Genomic DNA, 18,654 nt, shown 5'->3' with positions numbered 1-18,654 from the left:
TATTCCCTTGCTCTTTAATCTCATGGGCACTGTATCTTCTTTAGTGGGTGATGGTTTTATATAATTCAGAGATGGAAAGTGAAATGAGGGATTCACTGTGGGGCAGGAGGACAGGATAAAATGTGGGTGTGTTCATTTTCCTCTTAGCACTTAGAACCTGACTTAGCAGGTGACTGACTGCTAAATATTTTTCAAAAGAATGAGGCAAGGACTTTGAAGTGCTGATCAAATTAGCCACTAGTCTTTGTTGTGCGATATTGTTGAGACTCTTCACACCAGTCATTTCCCTTGTCTTAAAACTTGGTTAAATATTTAGTAATATGTTGATGATTTCTTTACAACTAGAGTAAAACACAACTAAAGAGATTTTTAAAAATTATTCTTGGGCAGGGGTTGTGGCTCAGCGGTAGAACACTCGCCTCGCATTTGGGAGACCCTGGGTTCGATCCTCAGCACCACATAAAAATAAATAAGTGAAATAAAGGTATTGTGTCCAACTACAACTGAAAATATATATGTATATATTAAAAAAGAGAATTTAAAAAAAATCATTATTGTTAAACTAGGCAAAGTGGTGCATGCCTATAATCCCAGCTACTCAGAAGGCTGAAGAAAAAGGATCTCAAGTTTGAACCTAGCCTCGGCAACTTACCGAGACTCATCTCTTAGAAAACTAAAAAAGCCAGGCACGGTGGTACTTATCTGTAATTCCAGCAACTTGGGAGTTGGAGGCAGGAGGCCAGCCTGGGCTATTTAATGAGACCCTTTCTCAAAAACATAAAAATAAATAAATAATATTAAGGTTGTAGCTCAGTGGTATAGTACCCCTGGGTTCATTCCCAGTACTAGAAAACAAAGACAACAATAGATAACCTAACCATATTAAATAGTAATGGAACCTGAAAAGAGAACATTGTTTCATTATAGAAAAGTGGTATAGAGAGCCTCCTTATTTCACTGCTAGGATTGTTATGATCCATCTCATAATTTGTTTTGAAACTAGCTATGACCATGGAAGGGCAGAATTTTGTTGTTTGAATTCATAAAAGATTGAGCTAAGTGAAAAAAGCCAGCTGTGTTCTAAAAACTCACAGAAGAAAGCAGGGTAATTCCAGTCCCCAGGGGAGGGTGGGGTGGAGTTGGGGATGGGGTATTGGGCCATAATTAAAAATTAAGACCCTGGAAGAGTGTTTGATCTTCTGGGCAGCAGGTTAGTTGACTGACATTGGCACAGTGACACTGTGTTCCTATTTTGAAGTTTCACACACCTGTCTTCATCTACATAAAGTCATGTGTTTATGATTGTTATTACTTTCTTTTCTAAATATCTAGACACATATCAGTATTAGCTGAAACAATAAAGAAGGGAATCCATGATGCTGATTCTGAAGCAAGAATAGAAGCCAGGAAGTAAGTTTTTATTGTATGCCACTTTAAAAAAAAATTATCTACTTTTACATTTCACGTATGTTGTATGCATTTCCTTGCTGAATAAACCCATGAATATACTTGAATGTACTTCCTTAGTCATAATGTTTAAACATGCCCCCACAAAGGCCATTTCAGAATATTTCTCTTGTTTTTTTTTTTTTTTTTTTTTTTTTTTTTAGTAGTTTGGCTGAGTAATTTTTTAGTATAAACCGGACTGAGGTAGACAACAGAATTTGCTCATTTCAGTTAAAAGTGTGTCATGAGCCAACATGCTTTATTGATTTATGAAAAATCACAATCACAGGACTTTTTCCTTATGATCGCATCTTTGTTGGAGGTGGTTGTGACATTAGGACCGAGTATGTTCCAGTCATTTGGCCATAGCCCCCTGAATCTTGAGCCTCCCTGGAAGCAGTTTTGCCATGTGACTGTAAATACCAGAAGTTTGTTGTTCAGACTTAATTCACTTGGGGCTGGGGCTGTAGTTCAGCAGCAGAGGGATTGTCTGGCATGTTAAGGCTCTGGGATTCATCCCCAGCACTCAGATAGGGGTTGGGGCTGGGAAGGGGAGACACTCTTGGGCAGTGCACAGGTGATTACAGTTGGTTTTGCACCTGTGATTATTTTTCCATACTTCCATAGTTGACCATCTGTTCTAATTGACACAGGTTGTTTCTCATCTCACTTGCCTGGAACATTATAGTTTTCCTTAGCTACAAGAATACTTTCTGCTCCAGTTTCTTACTACATTTGACTGCCCTCACAGTTAAATTATGTTTCCTTATTTCTGAGTTTATTATAACTCTGAAGTGAATGATTCCTGCCAAAACAAGTGACATAATTTGTTTAATGATCTATCTGATAATGCTATATATCTTATCCTCATATTCTCCCACTCCCAGTTTTTACATAGTCCTTTAATCATAATACAGATTTTAAGTAAAGTACCCTTTAACATTTTTCTTTTTCATTTTTCTTTTGTTCTTATTACCTAAGGCAGTTGAAAATATCTCAAATCAAGGAGTGTTAAATTGTATTTATAAATGCTCCCATTAAGGAGTCTGTCCTGTGTTCTGCGTATGGTTGTAATTTAGCTCTGTCTTCCCCAAGGCTCCCAGTCTTGGAAGTTAGATCCTTTAATTCCCATCTTATAAATGAGACTGAGGTTCAAAGAGCTTAAGTAACTTACCCAGTGCCGAAAGGCTCCTAAGCTGGGAGGCCAGGGTTCCTGCAAGGCCTCCTTGGCTTGTCCCCTTTTCCTTATACCCTGCATTCCTATTAGCAGGCAGGTTGAGTCCTCAAGAATATCTTGTAGAAGGAAGACCTGTTAGGATTCACAAACCAGACCAGGAATTTGTGTGCTTTCCCTAGATGTTACTGGGGCTTCCATGGTCACTTCAGCAGAGAAGCAGAGCACTTATACCATACTCTGGAGTCCTCCTACCAGAAAGCCCTGCAGTCCCATTTGAAGAACTCGGACAGCATAGTGTCTCTGCCCCAGTCTGATCGTTCATCTTCCAGCTCTCAGGAGAGTCTCAAGTAAGGAACTTAGCTTTGCTTACATTTAAAAGTTTGCTCGTGGAAACATAAATTCCAGCTCTTTCATGTGTATGCCTGTTAAAATTCCCTCTGACTTCAGGTGAATTCTGGTTCTAGGTTAGATGCCATGGAGATAGGTAAGAAACAGGAAGCCTTGGCTTCTATCATAAATGATTTTCAGTTAAATTTATGTGGCATTCTAGAATACAGTTTTAGAATAAGGTATATGAATTATAGAGCAGTGTGAACCACTCAGAGAGTCTTCCAAGAACTTGAAAGTGTTAACTTGGAGACAAGTTTGGGAAGGCTGATTATTTAAAACATGGCACTTAGTATATCATCATCTTTGTCCATTATTTCTAATTTCCATCTCAATTATAGTTTTGCTATGTTTGAAAGATATTCCAAAATATAGTGTTAAAGATTTTCAGTTTAAGAAATGCAGTTTATAAAATTATGGTCTCAATTGCCTGAATAATTCTGAAAACTCTGAAATAATTCTTTATTATCATTATTTCTGTTATTGTTTATATTTGTGTGACTGCAGATAAGGTCCACCCTTGACAATAAATGTGTATGCTTTTCTTTTTAGTCGGCCGCTCTCTGCCAAAAGAAGCCCAACTGGCAGCACCACATCTAGAGGTAAGAGGAACAGTGTCCACAGGAGGCCACAGGAGGTCAATTCCCAGCCACTGGGGGGTGCTCATATCCTAGAGACAGTGCTTCAGTGCAGAAAGTTGTGGCCTGCTCTTGGGTCTGAGTCAAATGCCACTCTGCCCTCTGCCCTGACCATCCTCAGCAGAGATCCACTCCCATTGTGAGGATGGCTTAATAGGCAGAAATTAGGCTGTGACCATTTCTTCTTGCTTCCCTCCAGCATTTCAATGCTGCCACAAATAGTGCTGCTCTTCTGTCAGCTCATGTGATAAGAGAGTGAGAGCTACTGGTGACAAGATGATCTTCACCTCTTAGCAAATTGCAGGACACCAAAGTGGAAGGAAGACAAGCCCCCTGTGTGGCAGCAGTGGAATAGCTGCTAGAGGTCGGAGAGGAGGATATTTCCTGAAAGGGGAGAGCCTCTGTAGGTCCTGTGCCTTCATGCCACAACATGAGGAGGCTGGCCAGATGGGACCAGTTTTTCATTGTATCATTTCTTCTCATAGTAACCAGAAATATGGGTCATTTCTTTGGATTTATAGTTACTAAAAAGCAGGTATAACAGATAGGTGACAGTAGAGATCACTTTCGGTTTTCTTTGGCATTGTCTGAACCCTTATCTTCGGGGCAAGGAAACTTCAGGTCAGTTCCATAGACTCCAGCATTTATTACAAATTGGTATTTGTTTTCAAGAAAAACAAAAGAGCATCAGGTTTTTAAGAAATATATATTTGAAATTCTCTGTCATCCTTACTGACATTTTCTCCTTCACTACCAAAGCTTCTACAGTTAGCACCAAATCTGTATCAACAACTGGATCCCTCCAGCGATCTCGAAGTGACATCGATGTGAACGCAGCTGCCAGTGCCAAATCTAAAGTCTCCTCGTCTTCAGGCACGACGCCCTTCAGTTCTGCAGCGGCTTTGCCTCCAGGGTCCTATGCATCTTTAGGTAACCAGATCCCCCTACCCACTCTTCACATCCTGTTCTGGTGTCCAAGATGATCCTCACCTCTTAGCAAATTGCAAGACACCATAATGGAAGGAAGACCCCCCTGTTGCAGGATTGATATTTAAGAGACAGTAATTACACCTGGTACTGGTCCCCAGCCACCCTTTGTCGAGTGTTTCCTTTCTCTGGAGCATCATCCCCTTTAGTGGTGAAGGATATAGTCCTTGCAGGCCATGCTGGCCCTGAGCGCATACAGGCTTCCCTCAGCTCACTCCCTCATTCTCCACGGCCAGCCCAGCCAGTGCTCAGCCACGCTCATATTGCCAAAGCTGACTTTTCCCCCTCCTGGCACTGTTGGAGGCAGAGGGCTCAGTGAGGGACTTATCAGACACTGTTTCTATAGCTAGGCATCCCTCAGAGTCGGGGAGTGACAGGCAGACTCAAAGAATGTGACATCCTTGTTAACCAGCATAGTCATGTCTGCATCAATAAGTATCATCCTTTCTCACGTCACCGGGGAGGAGCACACCTGTACTCCAATGATCGCCCGAAAGGTTTTTAAAAATTCTTTAAAATTATTTTAACACATTTTCAATACCTGACATGGTGGTGGGTCACTCATGTTTTTTTTTTTTTTTTTCAGCAAACCCTTAACACTCACTTGGTTTAAGACTGATGGTTTATTGTATTTTTGTAAAAGCCAAGTCATTCCACCCAAAATCTGAGCCCTGAACTGAAATGGTTCCACTTTGAATGTTAAGGAAATTAATAAAATTTAAACTTGAAATACTGAAATGGAGTTACATATGTAGCCCACTAATGAATTCCAAAGTCAGTTCTAAAACTAAAGTTCTGAAACATGAGTGAGAAGCACGGTGAGAGGACACACACCTAGAGAAGGTCCCTGGGGCTGCTGTTTGTTAGCCCTGAGACCTTGAGCAAGCCCATGAATCTTCAAGTCTATCTCCCTAACCATTAATTGCTCTTAATACTGGTCTCCTGACTCAGATATACAATAGGGATCTATGAAAATTGTATGAAGTTTCTTTGCAAACTGTCATCCTATAAGATAGGTGAAAGTGGGATTGTGACAGGAATGTCATTAAGTTGAAAGATACATATCCTAGAGCACATGTCAGTCAGTCTTGTTTTTTTCCTATGGAAGCACCTCATACACACATATATTCCCAGTAAGAACTCTTTTTCACCACTTTAACTATTTTTATGTGGAAATGTTACAATGTTCTGTTGATGTGTCATCGTTGAGGAAGGGTGAAGTCACAGTTCTTTCCTCCTATGGTGAATTAGTTACACTTTTAGTTCAGTCTTTCAGGTATTGACCTATTAATATTTAAATTCATTTGATCTATTTATAATTAGCATTTGTTTCATTGCTGGGAAAACATAAGTAAAACCAGCCTTTAGCATCCTTCATAGTCTTGTTTTTTTGTGCCTATTTGGGTGTTTGGATGTGGACTGGGCAGGCTTCCCCCAGTGCTAGTGAAAAGCCCCCAGACCTTTGACAGAGAACTGACCTTCAGAACCACTGGGGACAAGCCCTGCACTCAGTGCTGACTGCAGACAAGACTGCTGGACTCTCTTGGTTTCCTGAGAATCCTCCCTCTGCTTTCCTTATTTATGTCCCAAAACAAAACCAAAACACATGGAAAACTGAGTAAAACACAGTCCTACGGAGAATCTGTTACAGTTACTGCATAGCTGACCCACGATGTCTCTGCACAAGTGTAGCACTAAAGCTGATGATCCTTTTCCGAACTTCTAGAGTCCAGACCCCTGAGGGAAGACTTGGAGTACATAGGCCTGGATGCAGGTACTGAGCTCTCAGCTGCTGCTGCTGGGCGTGTAGTTGGGCTAGGCGTTGCTAGAGCCGGCTTCTCGGCTTCTTGTCGCTTCCTACTGCCTCCGCCCTGTGGGTGGCTCTTTAGTCCTTTTAGTCTGTTCTGCTCCCGCCACCCCTTCTGCTGGTACTTTCTTCAAGGAAGAGGAACTCTTAAGACAATGAGGATTGACTCAAACAAAAAAAGACAACCAGTCACTCTTCCAACTGTGGCACGACCCTCGGTCGCCCCTTTGTGTGCTGTTTTCCAAAGGCAAAGCCACTACACCATGCTCAGCTAGTTTCTGTCATAGGTGCACTTACTTGCTTTAGACTCTGCTTTGCTGTTGAACTTGTTTCCCTTTTGATTTTGTTTTAACTTGTACTTTTGCTTTTTTTAGTAGCTAATAACATTCTGCTTTTTTAATTTTTTGAATGTTACTAACTGTTCCCTGTTATCCCTTCCCTTGTTTTTTAATTTGCATAAAGATGGTACTACCACTAAAGCGGAGGGTAAGCGGTTTGTTTCTGTGATTGAGGTGTGTCTCACTTTCTCTGGCCCTCTGTTCTCACCGAGTGTTGCCCAGTGCCCACTTGTCCTCACCGAGGTCCCTGCATGAGCTGTTGCACGCTGTCTCCCCCTACCCCCTTCTTCATTCTGTCTCCCGTGGGATTTGCCCTCTTTCTACCTAGTTCTCCTCCTCCTTTCTTGTTCAGTCTTTGTTCATGTGAATTTGGCACTGAAGTTTGCTGTACGTGGTTTTTAACGCTGAGTCCGCACTCTGGGGAGGAGCAGTGACGTCCTGTGGTGTGCTGCTGTCCTTGTGGGCTGCCTGTCTCAGGGTTTTTTATTCCTAATGTACCACCCTAGCTTTTGTTTCCTTTTCTTTCCGTTTGTGCTTCTATGTGGGCCTCTCAGGATTTGCCTTTCCTTTTTTGAATATAAATTTTCATGTCAAATATTTGGTTAAAGGCTGGTAAAAAAAAAAAAAAATCTACCAGATGGTATAAAGAAATTTTACAAAATACTCTTCCCCTCCTAAAGATATTGCTGAATTACATGATGCCATTTTTGGTGTATCACTGACTCATGGCCCATTCATTCATTTACTGTCATCCATCTGCTCGTGGACCATGAACTAATTGCCTTCCTTGCTGTTTTCTACGGTACACTTCAAGGATGTGGCATGGTAAAAGCAGTGGGCATGTCAAAAGCCACTGGATTTTCTTTTCAGTCACTGCCAAGAAGCTCTTTCTGATTTTTTGCATTGTCTGTTGAACTTTGGATATAGCCATTCCAGCTTGTACCGATCTGATTAGCAGTGTGAGACAAGAGCATCATTTTCCAGAGTTTCCGGATGGAAAGCATATACTACTTCAAAAAACTGAAATTTAGAGGTGCCTTCTCTGCGTCAGATTGTGACTCTGCCAGATATGGTGGCACATGTCTAGTCCCAGCTACTTCAGAGGCTGAAGCAGGAGGATCGTTTGAACCCAAGAGTTCAAGATCAATCTGGGCAACATAGTGAGACACCAGCTTAATAAATAAATAAAGTAGAAGAGTGGCTCAGACCTGCCAGCCTCTAGGATAATGACAACAACTGGAACTAGTTAGTTCATTTTCATGAATTATTAAGATGCTATAAAGAGCTAGCACACAAAGTGAACTGAGTTTTAGTTTGATGTGTGGAATTCTAGTTTTTAAATCTGTAGTTCCACTGGGATTGTGGCTCAGTGATAAGAGTGCTCACCTAGCACATGTGAGGCCCTAGGTTCGATCCTCAGCACCACATTAAAAAAATAAATAAATAAACGTATTGTGTCCAACTACAACTAAAAAAATAAATATTAAAAAAGGAATAAAAATAAATCTATAGTTCCTAAGGGGAAAAAGTAGGAGTTTTTTTTTTTTTTTTTAAAGCTGAACACAGTCTCAAGATAATGTATCTCAAATATAAAGATTACCTGGTGCTTGCAAAAAAAAAAACAGTCTTGGGTATTTGCTTCTCAGGATGCTGATTAAGTTTGGAAGGATTGAGAGAATCTGAACTTCCAGCAAGCCTCACTGTTGACTCTTGGTGTTGGACAAGTTTGAGAAAGGAAACGTTTCCTTTGGCATTGAAACCTCTGACCAAATGAGGACCTCATTTGTCATAGCAAAAGGCTGAGGCTGGGTGTGGTTGTAAAGCTGAGTGGTTATTTTCTTCATTGGTTCAACTGATATGAGTAACTTTTTATTTCTCCTTCCCAAGGAAACAATCATGCATTGTGGGGGTGGGGGGTGTCCAAAACCCAAAGAAACAATCCTGAGTGCTTCCTCATCCTACCTAGCTGGAAGATGGAGGAGAAGTAGAATAATATAATGGAAAGGAAAGGAAAGACATCATATATTTTTTTCCCAGAGTATCTGGATGTTTGATGTCTTTGCACAGAATTGTAATCAGCCTGTTATCCAACCTAGCCCTTGGGATTTTTTAAATATTTTTTTCTTCTCATCAGTTTAACATTCCTAAGTAAGGTCAGAATTGCCCTCTAAATAATTGTTGTGCAAAAGACACACTCTCTCTCTGGTCCTGCCTCTAGGAGGAGAAATAATGGAATGACCTAAGGGCTCTTAATTTTTTAGAGAGTGCAGAATCAGACACTAGAGAGCCTTATGGAAGGGAGTGCAGGGAGTGTCCAACACCTGGAGCACTGCAGGGCAGTCTAAGTCCTGCATGATGAGAGTGGGACAAGACAGGTGTCCCTGGCCAACCTGTTACCTTGATGCTTACAGGGGTATTACTGTTCCTTTTGTGTAAACTTAGCTGGTGATGATTAGAAAAGCCATCCACCAGTAGTTAGGAAAAAAAACACAGTGGTAGTCACCTGGGGCCTTATGAGCATTTTCAGAATCCTTCTGGGCTTTTTTCTTTTTGGTGCTGGAATTGAACCTTGCACATGCTAATGCAAGTGCTCCAACACTTTGCAGGACCTCCAGCCCTGGGCCTATTTTATTTTTTACCCCAGAGGCAAGAAGAGATGATCTTTCAGCAGTGTGAATCAGAGGATTTTGAATCAGTAGTAGTTGGATGCTCTAAATTAATAGTGTGGGCAAAAAAAGAAAGTAAAAAATAAATAAAAGTTCAGGCAATACATTTGTATTTTGGCAATTTCAATATAGTGACTGAGGGGGAAAAAAACATGTGTGCCTATATATTTAATATTGAGGCAGAGTCTTGCTAAGTTGCTCAAGCTGGCCTTCAATTAACAAACCTCCTGCCTCAGCCTCCCACGAATCTATAATTATAGATGTGTGCCATCACACCCAGCTAGAAAAGAAAATATTTTTAGGAGTTATTTATTATACACAACAAGGAACCTTCTAATAGTTACAATTTATTAAGAAGAATTTTTATTTCTTTACAAAAAATAAATTTTGGGACAGTTTATTTCTAGGTTATCTTTCAGTATGTTCATTAGTTTTGAAAACTGGGATGAAGAAAGCATTTGTATTGTCTATTATGTTGCTCATGAGAAAATGTATGAATAGATATGGCAAAAAAATGCAATGTCAAAGCTTAACTTAATAATTGAGTTTAAGTGAAAGTTAATTTATATAAAAATATATATAACTCATCTGCTCTTCAGGAAACAAACCTTACATTTTAGTTCAGTTTTACTAACATTTGGTATTGCTGTCTGTTTATCCAAGAACTCTGAAGTTTAAGTAATTGGCCTTTTTAGACAATGGAAAAAATGCATATGTCTAAATATAGAAGTAAAAGAGTGGTAAGATTGTTTTACATTTTTCTTCTTAAAAGTATTAAATAAAGGCTGCGGTGGTGGCTCAAGAGGAAGAGTGCTCATCTAGCATGTGTGAGGTGCTGGGTTCAATCCTCAGCACCACATAAAAACAAATTAAAGATATTGTGTCCATCTATAACTAAAAAACAAATATTTTTTTAAGAAAGTATTAAAGTTTTCTTTGAGGTTAGTAGTTAGTACAGGTGGTAAAATGTATAATTGATGGGCTGGGATTGTGGCTCAGTGGTAAAGTGCTTGCCTAGCACGGGAGGGGCCCGGGTTCGATCCTCAGCACCACATAAAAATAAAGGTATTGTGTTAAAAAAAAAAAAAAAAAGGAAGAAAATTTTTTAAAAAATGTATAATTGATCAAGTTTTCACATTTTGGTTCTATTAAAATGCTACATTTGAGTTGAGGTTTGTTTAATTGTGTCCCCAGGCAATGAGGTATAAAACCGACATACGTATGCCAAGGTGTCCTAATGTAATTAGAATAAGAGATTTACTTAAGAAAACCTTTTAATTTTTATAAATCATAAATTGGGAATTTGCTGAAAAAAGTTTTTTAAATATTTATTTTTAAGTTGTAGTTGGACACAATACGTTTATTTTATTTGTTTATTTTTATGTGGTGCTGAGGATCGAGTTCAGGGCCTCACATGTGCTAGGCAAGTGCTGTACCGCTGAACCACAACCCCAGCCCTGAAATTTTTGAAACCGGACAAAAAGCCCACTGATATGAAGCCATCTAGTGGTTTTCCAGTTGCCTAAGGTTAACCTGATGATAATCTATGCCTACAAGTTAAACCTAGTACCCAGGTTTCAGTTCCCATTTTGGAATCTTTTCTAGAAGAATGACAGTGGGATCGAATGGAATCCTTAGTATCAGTATTAAAAAGCTGCAAGATAGAAACACTTGTTTATTCCAGGGATGTTGAAGGCTTTGCTCTCCTGCAGTTCTTTTGTTTTTCTGGTCATTTGTCTGCTTTTCTCTGGTCATGTTGGTTTGTTGGTGCATCTCTTGTTCCTCCCTCTAGAATTTTTCTTTGTTGTTTTGTAGTTATTTATCTCTTATTTTTATTGCTCTTACTATGCTGTTATTTCTTCTTTCACATCTGTCTTCTTTCTTCTGTCTGTGTCACTTAATAGATCATATTATAGAGCTGAAGTATATTCTTACTGGTTTTTGCAGTTATTTAGTAGACTTTGTTCTTCCTAGAACCCCAGAGCATTGTAAATCATTTCTTAAAACATTTTCAGGCCCTTATAGTAATATTGCCAGCCCAACAGAGTGGAAATCAAGCAAAAAAACACCTCTTTCTTTAAAGTACAACACAGCAGAGGTCCTTTAAACTGCACAGCTGTATTCCCAAAACAATTAAGAAAGGTTCACAAGCAAGAGGGCCACAAAGCGGTGTGATGAGCTTCAACTAATTTAAGGCTGCTCTGAAGACATACTTAGTAATGTGAATCACTGAGGCAGACAGGAGACAAGACCTTACCTCACCCAAGGTGACATGAAGCCAGAATTGTTGAGGGACCATATAGCCATGAAAGGTGCACTAGTGGGAAAAAAGAAAACTGTCTATATAGTGCCATGATGTCTGTCTTGACATTGTCCTAGATGCAGGAGAAAACAACCTTCCATAATAATTTATAACTGAGCTGTATACTTAACAACTAAGTTGTTTTTGCTCCCCCTCTCCATTACCTGTGGTGTCTGGGAAGCCCTGGACTGATGAATCAATTGAAAGTGATCAACATCTGTAGACCCCAGAAGCACCTGACAGGAGCAAATGCTGAGCCTCCATAGAGGAAGCCACTCTCATATCTGACTCCTCAGGATTTCCACACATTAAAATTAGCCAAACATCAGCTCATAATCCAAAATTATATTCATAACATGTGAGAACAAAGAAAAAGAGTAAGAAAAGTATGAACTCCTAAAATTTAAGGATCTGTTAGATGGAATATGAAATAACTGTATTTAAAGTGTTTAAAAGAAAAAAAGAAACTCGTATTTCCTAGCAAGTTTAATAAGAGAATTTAGTAGGCGAATGATCCTCCCAATTGGGCATCACTGATTTGGAATAAAAGTTGTGAAGCCACCCTGCTCCAAACCCAGGAGCCCTAGAAGTGATGGCCAAAGCTGGCTTCCACGCTAAATTATCGTCTGATCCCTGGGGCCCTTGGGCATTTGCTGTGATAACTATACAACATGTAGACAGAGGTAAATACAGGCCCATCAGAGACTATATTATCATCAGTGAACAAGATATTAACTTTTCTAAGCCAAAGAGGACAGAGGACAATGGGAAATTTGCCCATATTAGCTTTGTATTGGTTGGTGGGGGAAGTACTAATGGTCCACTAAGAATTTGCAGCCATGAGGCAGCCTTCTTGCAAGTTTCTGATCAGAATTTATACTGCCTTTGTGGTCTAAAAAGGCCAAATGGGTAAATCATTTTAAACTGGCTGTGAATTACTTGTGTCCACATGAACACTAGCAGAAGTAAGCATAGATCCTCTCTGATGGAATTCCGCTTCAAATTATATCTTAAAGAATTCTCATAAAGTCCCCCCCTGAAAAAGTGATCATTTTGTGTATTAGTATTTCAAACAATAAAAAAATTTTTAGAAATGGAGTAAAAAGACTGTAAGGAATCACCAAACAAGTTTTGAAAAAGAACAAATGAACTTCTAGAAATGAAACTATAGCCAGTGTTTAAAATTAAAAACTGAGCAGTTCTATTGAACAGAATCATGGAAGCTGAAAACAGAATTCATGAATTTGGTAGAAATTGTCCAGTTTATAAGACAGGTTGGAAAATATGGCAGAGTTTAATTTACATGAAGAAATTTAACATGTCTAATTGAGAATGAGACAGTGTTCACACAGAGAACAGTTGGGAATTTTACAGAATTGGTGAGAGTTATTAAGCATAGATTCAAGAGATTCACGAAATCCCAAGCAGAATAAAAAATTCACAAACATACCAGAGTGAAATTAAAGAGCACCAGAGACAAAAAAAGAAGATATTGGAAGCAATCAGAAGAATTAAAGAAATATATATAAAATTGGGGAAATTGGAATCAGATCAATGAATTTTATCCATGTCCACATCCTGTTTTTTTATTTTATTATAGTTTTGTAACATGTTACCATTGAGAGAAACAGGGAACAATCACATAGAAACTCTCTTTCATTTCTTACAACTGCATTCGAATCTGTCTTTAAAAGATTTGATTTTTGAAAAGAAGCAAGCCCTTTAAACTACTCCATTCCCTCAAAATTATGATTAACAGAAGCTGCATTTTAAATAATATTATTTCAACTGTAAGAGTACTACTTTAAAGAAAGTAAAGTATACGACATCTTTTTTAAACTAGACCAAAAGAATGAAACAAAGGAAAATGAAAAATCAAGACAAATAGAAAACATACATATAAACTGGCAAAAGTCAACTCCAGTGAACCAGACTCTTCATTTAAATGAAGAAGATGATTAGACTCTTTGTTGTTGTTAAAGATCTAGCTATATGATATGTAAGGGGACAAATCCAAATTAAAAGACTATAGATGGACTGGGAAATATATAGAAGAAAGCTATTGAGGAATTATTAGTAGACCAAAAAGGAAAAAAAGCATTATTAAAGAGGATTACAATGTACCAATAAAACTTTTAATAAATAATTAAGATTATAGTTCTAGACTTTTATGAACCTAATTAAAATAGCCTCAAAATGTATTAATATGTATTTGCAAATTCATCCATACAGTGGGAGATTTATAAAATATGGAGTTTTGAAAAGGTAATATATTCACAGTTTAAAACTCAGAAAACATAAAAAGGCTAAAGATTCCCAGTTAAAAGATTCCCCAGTTTTCGTCCTTCATTTGCTTACTTTCTACCTCTTTCCCCAGGCCACAACAATGTAACCCTTGTCTTAATTTCCTTATTACCCTAAGTTTCTTATATTTTTATATTTGTATATAATAGCAAATATAAAAAATTTTGTAGTGTGTTTACACACACTATTCTGCATCTTGTTTATTTTCACTTATTAGGTGTTAAGGTCTTTCCATGTTGAATCAGGACCTCCTCATTCATTGTTACTATGACATTATATCCCACTGTATGGACAGAGTTTATTTAACCACTCCCCTATTGATGGGCATTTGGGTTGTTTCTGGTGTTTTCATATCACAAACACTGCTTCCAAGATTAACCTTTATATCCATTACTTTGCATGTGGGTAAATTACCCAAAGAAGAGTTGTTAAGTCAGAAGTATGTATATACTTTTGTGATAGCTGTTGCCAAATATTTCTCTGTGGGGGCTATTCTAATGTTCACTCTCATCAGTGTAGAGTATCTGCTTCCCCACATGCCAGAATGTCACCAAATTCTAGATGTTTTTGTCAGTATGGTAGGTGATAACTGGTATTCTTAATGGCATCTTAAGTTTTTTCTTATTATAGTGAGTCTGAGCACTTTTTCATACATTTAGAGCCATTTTTGTTTTCTCTTTTAATTCTCTATTCCTGGTCTTTGCCCATTTTTCTATGGCAGCGTTATTCTTGAGCTTGGCTTGTAGCAGTTCACAAAAGCCAGTTGTTAAATTTTTAGGATTTTGTAAGATTTCTAAAATCATGTTCCATAGCCTCAAATGGACCATGGCGGCAATAGTTGCACCATGGTAATTGGAAAACATTGCAAATCAGTAGGACATCCCTCCACTTATTCTTAAACCAGCATGCCACTGGTTGTAGGACTTATTATTAATTCTTAGGACCCCTTTATATATTAAGGAAATGAGCCCTTTGTGATACAAATTGCAAAAAAATTTTCCTAATTTCACTTTTTCTTGAATTTGCTCATGGTTTTCTTTTTTTTGACATGCTTGGATTTAAAAAATATTAGGTAATTTATTGATTTATTAATTCCCGCCACTGGGGATCGATCCTGGGGTTTCATACATGCTAAGCAAGTGCTCTACCACTCAGCTACACCTTCAGCCCTCAGTCTTTTTTTACTTCTTTTAGATCATAGAAAGTTTTTCACTGTGTTACAAAGAAGTATTTCCATGTGTCCTTTTAGAACATTTATGGTTTCACAAATTTCACATTTTTTAAAAAAAAATTTTTTTAGTTGTAGATGGACACAATGCCTTTATTTAATTTATTTGTTTTTATGCAGTGCCGAGGATCAAACCCAGTTCCTCACATGTGCTTGGCAAGCGCTCTACCGCTGAGCTACAGCCCCAGCCCTTGCATTTTAATCTTAGGTCCATTTGCTGTTTTTAATGACACAAAGTGTGAAATATGATCCCATTCATTTTTCCAAAGCAAAACATTATCAAATGAAATTCATAGTGTATATTTTTTAAATATAGGACAATGTGCTGAACTCCTATCAGGTTTTGTGGGGTGAAGCAAAAACAAAGCTTAGAGGGAAATTCATAGTCTTAAATTTATATTAGAAGAGACTAATTTAGGAGTTGATTTTCAGTCTATTAGAAAAGCAAACAAAGCCAACCCAGAGAAGGGTAGGAAGAAAATAATGAAGATAAGAGTAAAAACTAATAAAATAGAAAATAAACACTCAGTGGCGAGGGTTAAGAAACATAAAATTCAATTCTTTGAAAACTAATAAAATTTGCAAACTTTGGGAAATGTCAATTGAAGCAGAAAAAAGGTACAAGTTAACTATGAAGATAAAGTAGTTGAAAATGTGGATCAGTAGGAGACAACTTATTTTGATAATTTAAAAAATAATTATAGACAAATTTCAGGAAAACCCAAAACTGTTTTATTAAGACAAACAATTTGAGTAGTTGTAAGACTACATTAAGTAGTTTAATCTGTTAAAACTTGTAGGGAGAGGGAGCATGGGAGGAATAGACAAACTCTAGATAGGGCAGAGGGGAGGGAAGAGGGGAAGGGAAGGGGCAGTGGGTTAGCAAGGATGGTGGAATGTGATGGACATCATTATCCAAAGTACATGTATGAAGACATGAATTGGTGTGAACATAATTTATATACAGATATGAAAAATTATGTTCTTTATGTATAATAAGAATTGTGATGTATTCCACTGTCATGCGTTTAAAAAATAAAAGCAATTTTTAAAAAATCTGTTAAAACTCTCTTACCCTACACCTCCCAAAAAAGAAATGGGGAGAGGAGAGGCAGAAATTGGGCAGCAGGTACCAAACATAGCCAGATAAGAGGAAGAATTTTTAGTGTTCTACAGCACAATAAGGAGTCCATAGTTTAACAATTTGTTATACATTTTAGAAAGACCTGAAAGAGGAGTTCAGAGGTTCCCAATGTGAAGACATGGTTAAAGTTTAATTGGCGAGAAATGCTAATTACCTTAGTTTGATCATTACACATTGTATGAATGTATCAAATTATTCCATAAATATATACAATTAGTTATGTGGTAAAATTTTTTTTAAAAAAATAGATACTTACCATGCTCACTCAGATGGTTATGTATACAAGTTGTCTCAGGTGTTGAAAAATTTCAATCTTAAGAAAAAGAACAGAAAAGGAAGGAACTCCTCTCACTGGTTTAACCTTAGCATTAGAGTGCAATGCACATGTTCTCTGTGGTGTGTGTGTATGACATGACCACATGGTATATCCCAGGTTTAGTTCACATTCAGTTAAAAAGCTCTTATTTCAGAAGATGCAGAGCATCAGAAACTTCAAAGAACATTTATGACAAAAGTTCTTAGCTACTAGCATAGAAATGAATATTCTTAACCTGTTAAGATTGTATATACTGTGACATTCCAGATATATTTTTTTTCATACTATTGGGGTGCTCTACCACTGAGCTATATCCCCAGCAAGCCAAGCCCCACCACCTCACTTTTCTTTTCTTTCTTTCTTTTTCTTTTTTTTTCTTTTTTCTTTCTTTTTTTTTTTTTTTGAGACAGGGTCAAGGTCTTACCAAGTTGTTAAGACTGTCCTCAAATTTGTGATCCTCCTGCCCTTGTCTCCTGAGTCACTGGCATTATAGTATGCCACCATGCCTGGCTCAGAATTGGTTTTAAATCTGGTTTTGAGTCACCAATGCCTGTCTACCCTCACTGCTTTTATTTAGCATAGTGATACATGACTAAGACAGCCAATTAACGGCAAAAAAATTAAATGATTTGAAGGGGAGCAGTTGGCGTCTTATTTGTAGATAACATTCTGTTTTGATACCTCCAAATAGTCTATATACAAGTCAGTGGAATTGGTAAAAGTTTAACAGCATTCCTAGGGTTAAGATAAAAATATAATGATTAATTACATTTTTATATGTCAATAATAGTTATAAATTATAATTTAATAAAATATACTGTGTAGAATTTTTTAAAAAGCACCTGTGACGAGTATAAAAATTGAGTCAGACCTTTGGAAAAGACGACAAAAGTAGCATTGTAAGTCAATAAGAAGAGTTAAGTAAATTTAATCTGAGTATTGGTCAGTGGTATGGAAAGAATCCCCTTAGTGTCCTCACAAATACAGTATTGAACAAAAGCAGAGCATTTTAGGGAAAAATATAACTTGTGATACAATTTAAATTTTAAATTATGCAAAACAGTGCCATGTATTTTCTTGGCTATGGACGTATATTTATTTACAAAATAAGAAATGCAAGGAAATGCTGGACACTTGAGTTTGTTTAAGATCATGTTACCAAATGTTGGAGGAAGACATAAGATTTAAGGGGGTAGCAAAGAGGGTTTTTGTTTTTAAGCCAAATGGGCTACATGTTCAGTTTAAAAATCTTTTTGTAATTTAAAATAAGAAATCAGACTCAGTAATTTCTCCATGTTCATTTTGTCCGACTGCTTTGGTGACTTAGGAGAATCAAAGGACCTCATTCATAGGCCAGCTGACCTGCCAGGCACAGGTATCCAAACCAGTCGTGTGACATAAACAAATCTTCTTTGTTTCTCTGTTTTCTCATCTTAAAATGGCAACAGTTTCTTCTTACGTTGTGAAGATTCCAAGTAGACATATAGTTTCTAATAGGGTAAACAATATAACTTAATTTTCATGTAGATTCTATAATTTTTGTATATCTTTCCTTAAATTTCTACTATAAGTGATTGATTGCAGGGTTTTTTTTGTTTTGTTTTTAATGTTGTGCTTTCTTTATTATTCCTTACCTTTCTTTCTTGAGCCTCCTTCAGGCCTTGGGATTGTTTTTCTGCATTTCTTTTCTGCAAGCTTTGCCAGATGCTGGGGTACATGAAACTTTGAACAATATAAGAAGGCAGAAGAAGTTCACATTAGTTCCTGTTTTCCCTGTCAGACCCAATTCTGATTGGATTGGCAGGAGAGGCATTTTGTGCTCCCTTGAAATCAGAGAAGCCCTGTGGAGAATTTTTGAAAAACTGTCATTCCTGATCATCCTGGTATCACATCTCACTTGGGCGGGGGGGGGGG

General features: G+C 37.6%; 1 protein-coding gene across 27 annotated transcripts in view; it reads left to right on the top strand.

Moving 5' to 3' along the window:
* The window catches only part of Clasp1 (cytoplasmic linker associated protein 1), a 259,501-nt gene that overhangs the window by 149,663 nt on the left and 91,184 nt on the right, over positions 1–18,654 (top strand). For 14 of the 27 annotated variants that reach the window (XM_048812118.1, XM_048812111.1, XM_048812104.1 and 11 more), the window contains exons 16-19: positions 1,333–1,410; positions 2,803–2,970; positions 3,563–3,612; positions 4,408–4,578. In XM_048812118.1, coding sequence (XP_048668075.1) covers positions 1,333–1,410; positions 2,803–2,970; positions 3,563–3,612; positions 4,408–4,578 — 467 coding nt within the window. Of the gene's footprint in view, positions 1–1,332; positions 1,411–2,802; positions 2,971–3,562; positions 3,613–4,407; positions 4,579–6,361; positions 6,410–6,904; positions 6,929–18,654 lie in introns of all 27 variants that reach the window. The other 13 variants (XM_048812109.1, XM_048812110.1, XM_048812101.1 and 10 more) reach the window with 2 other exon arrangements.

Source organism: Marmota marmota, unplaced genomic scaffold (genome assembly GCF_001458135.2).
Source record: "Marmota marmota marmota unplaced genomic scaffold, marMar, whole genome shotgun sequence".
Lineage (NCBI taxonomy): Eukaryota > Metazoa > Chordata > Mammalia > Rodentia > Sciuridae > Marmota > Marmota marmota.
Note: the sequence above shows the minus strand (reverse complement) of the source record. Positions and strands in the feature narration are given on the sequence as shown.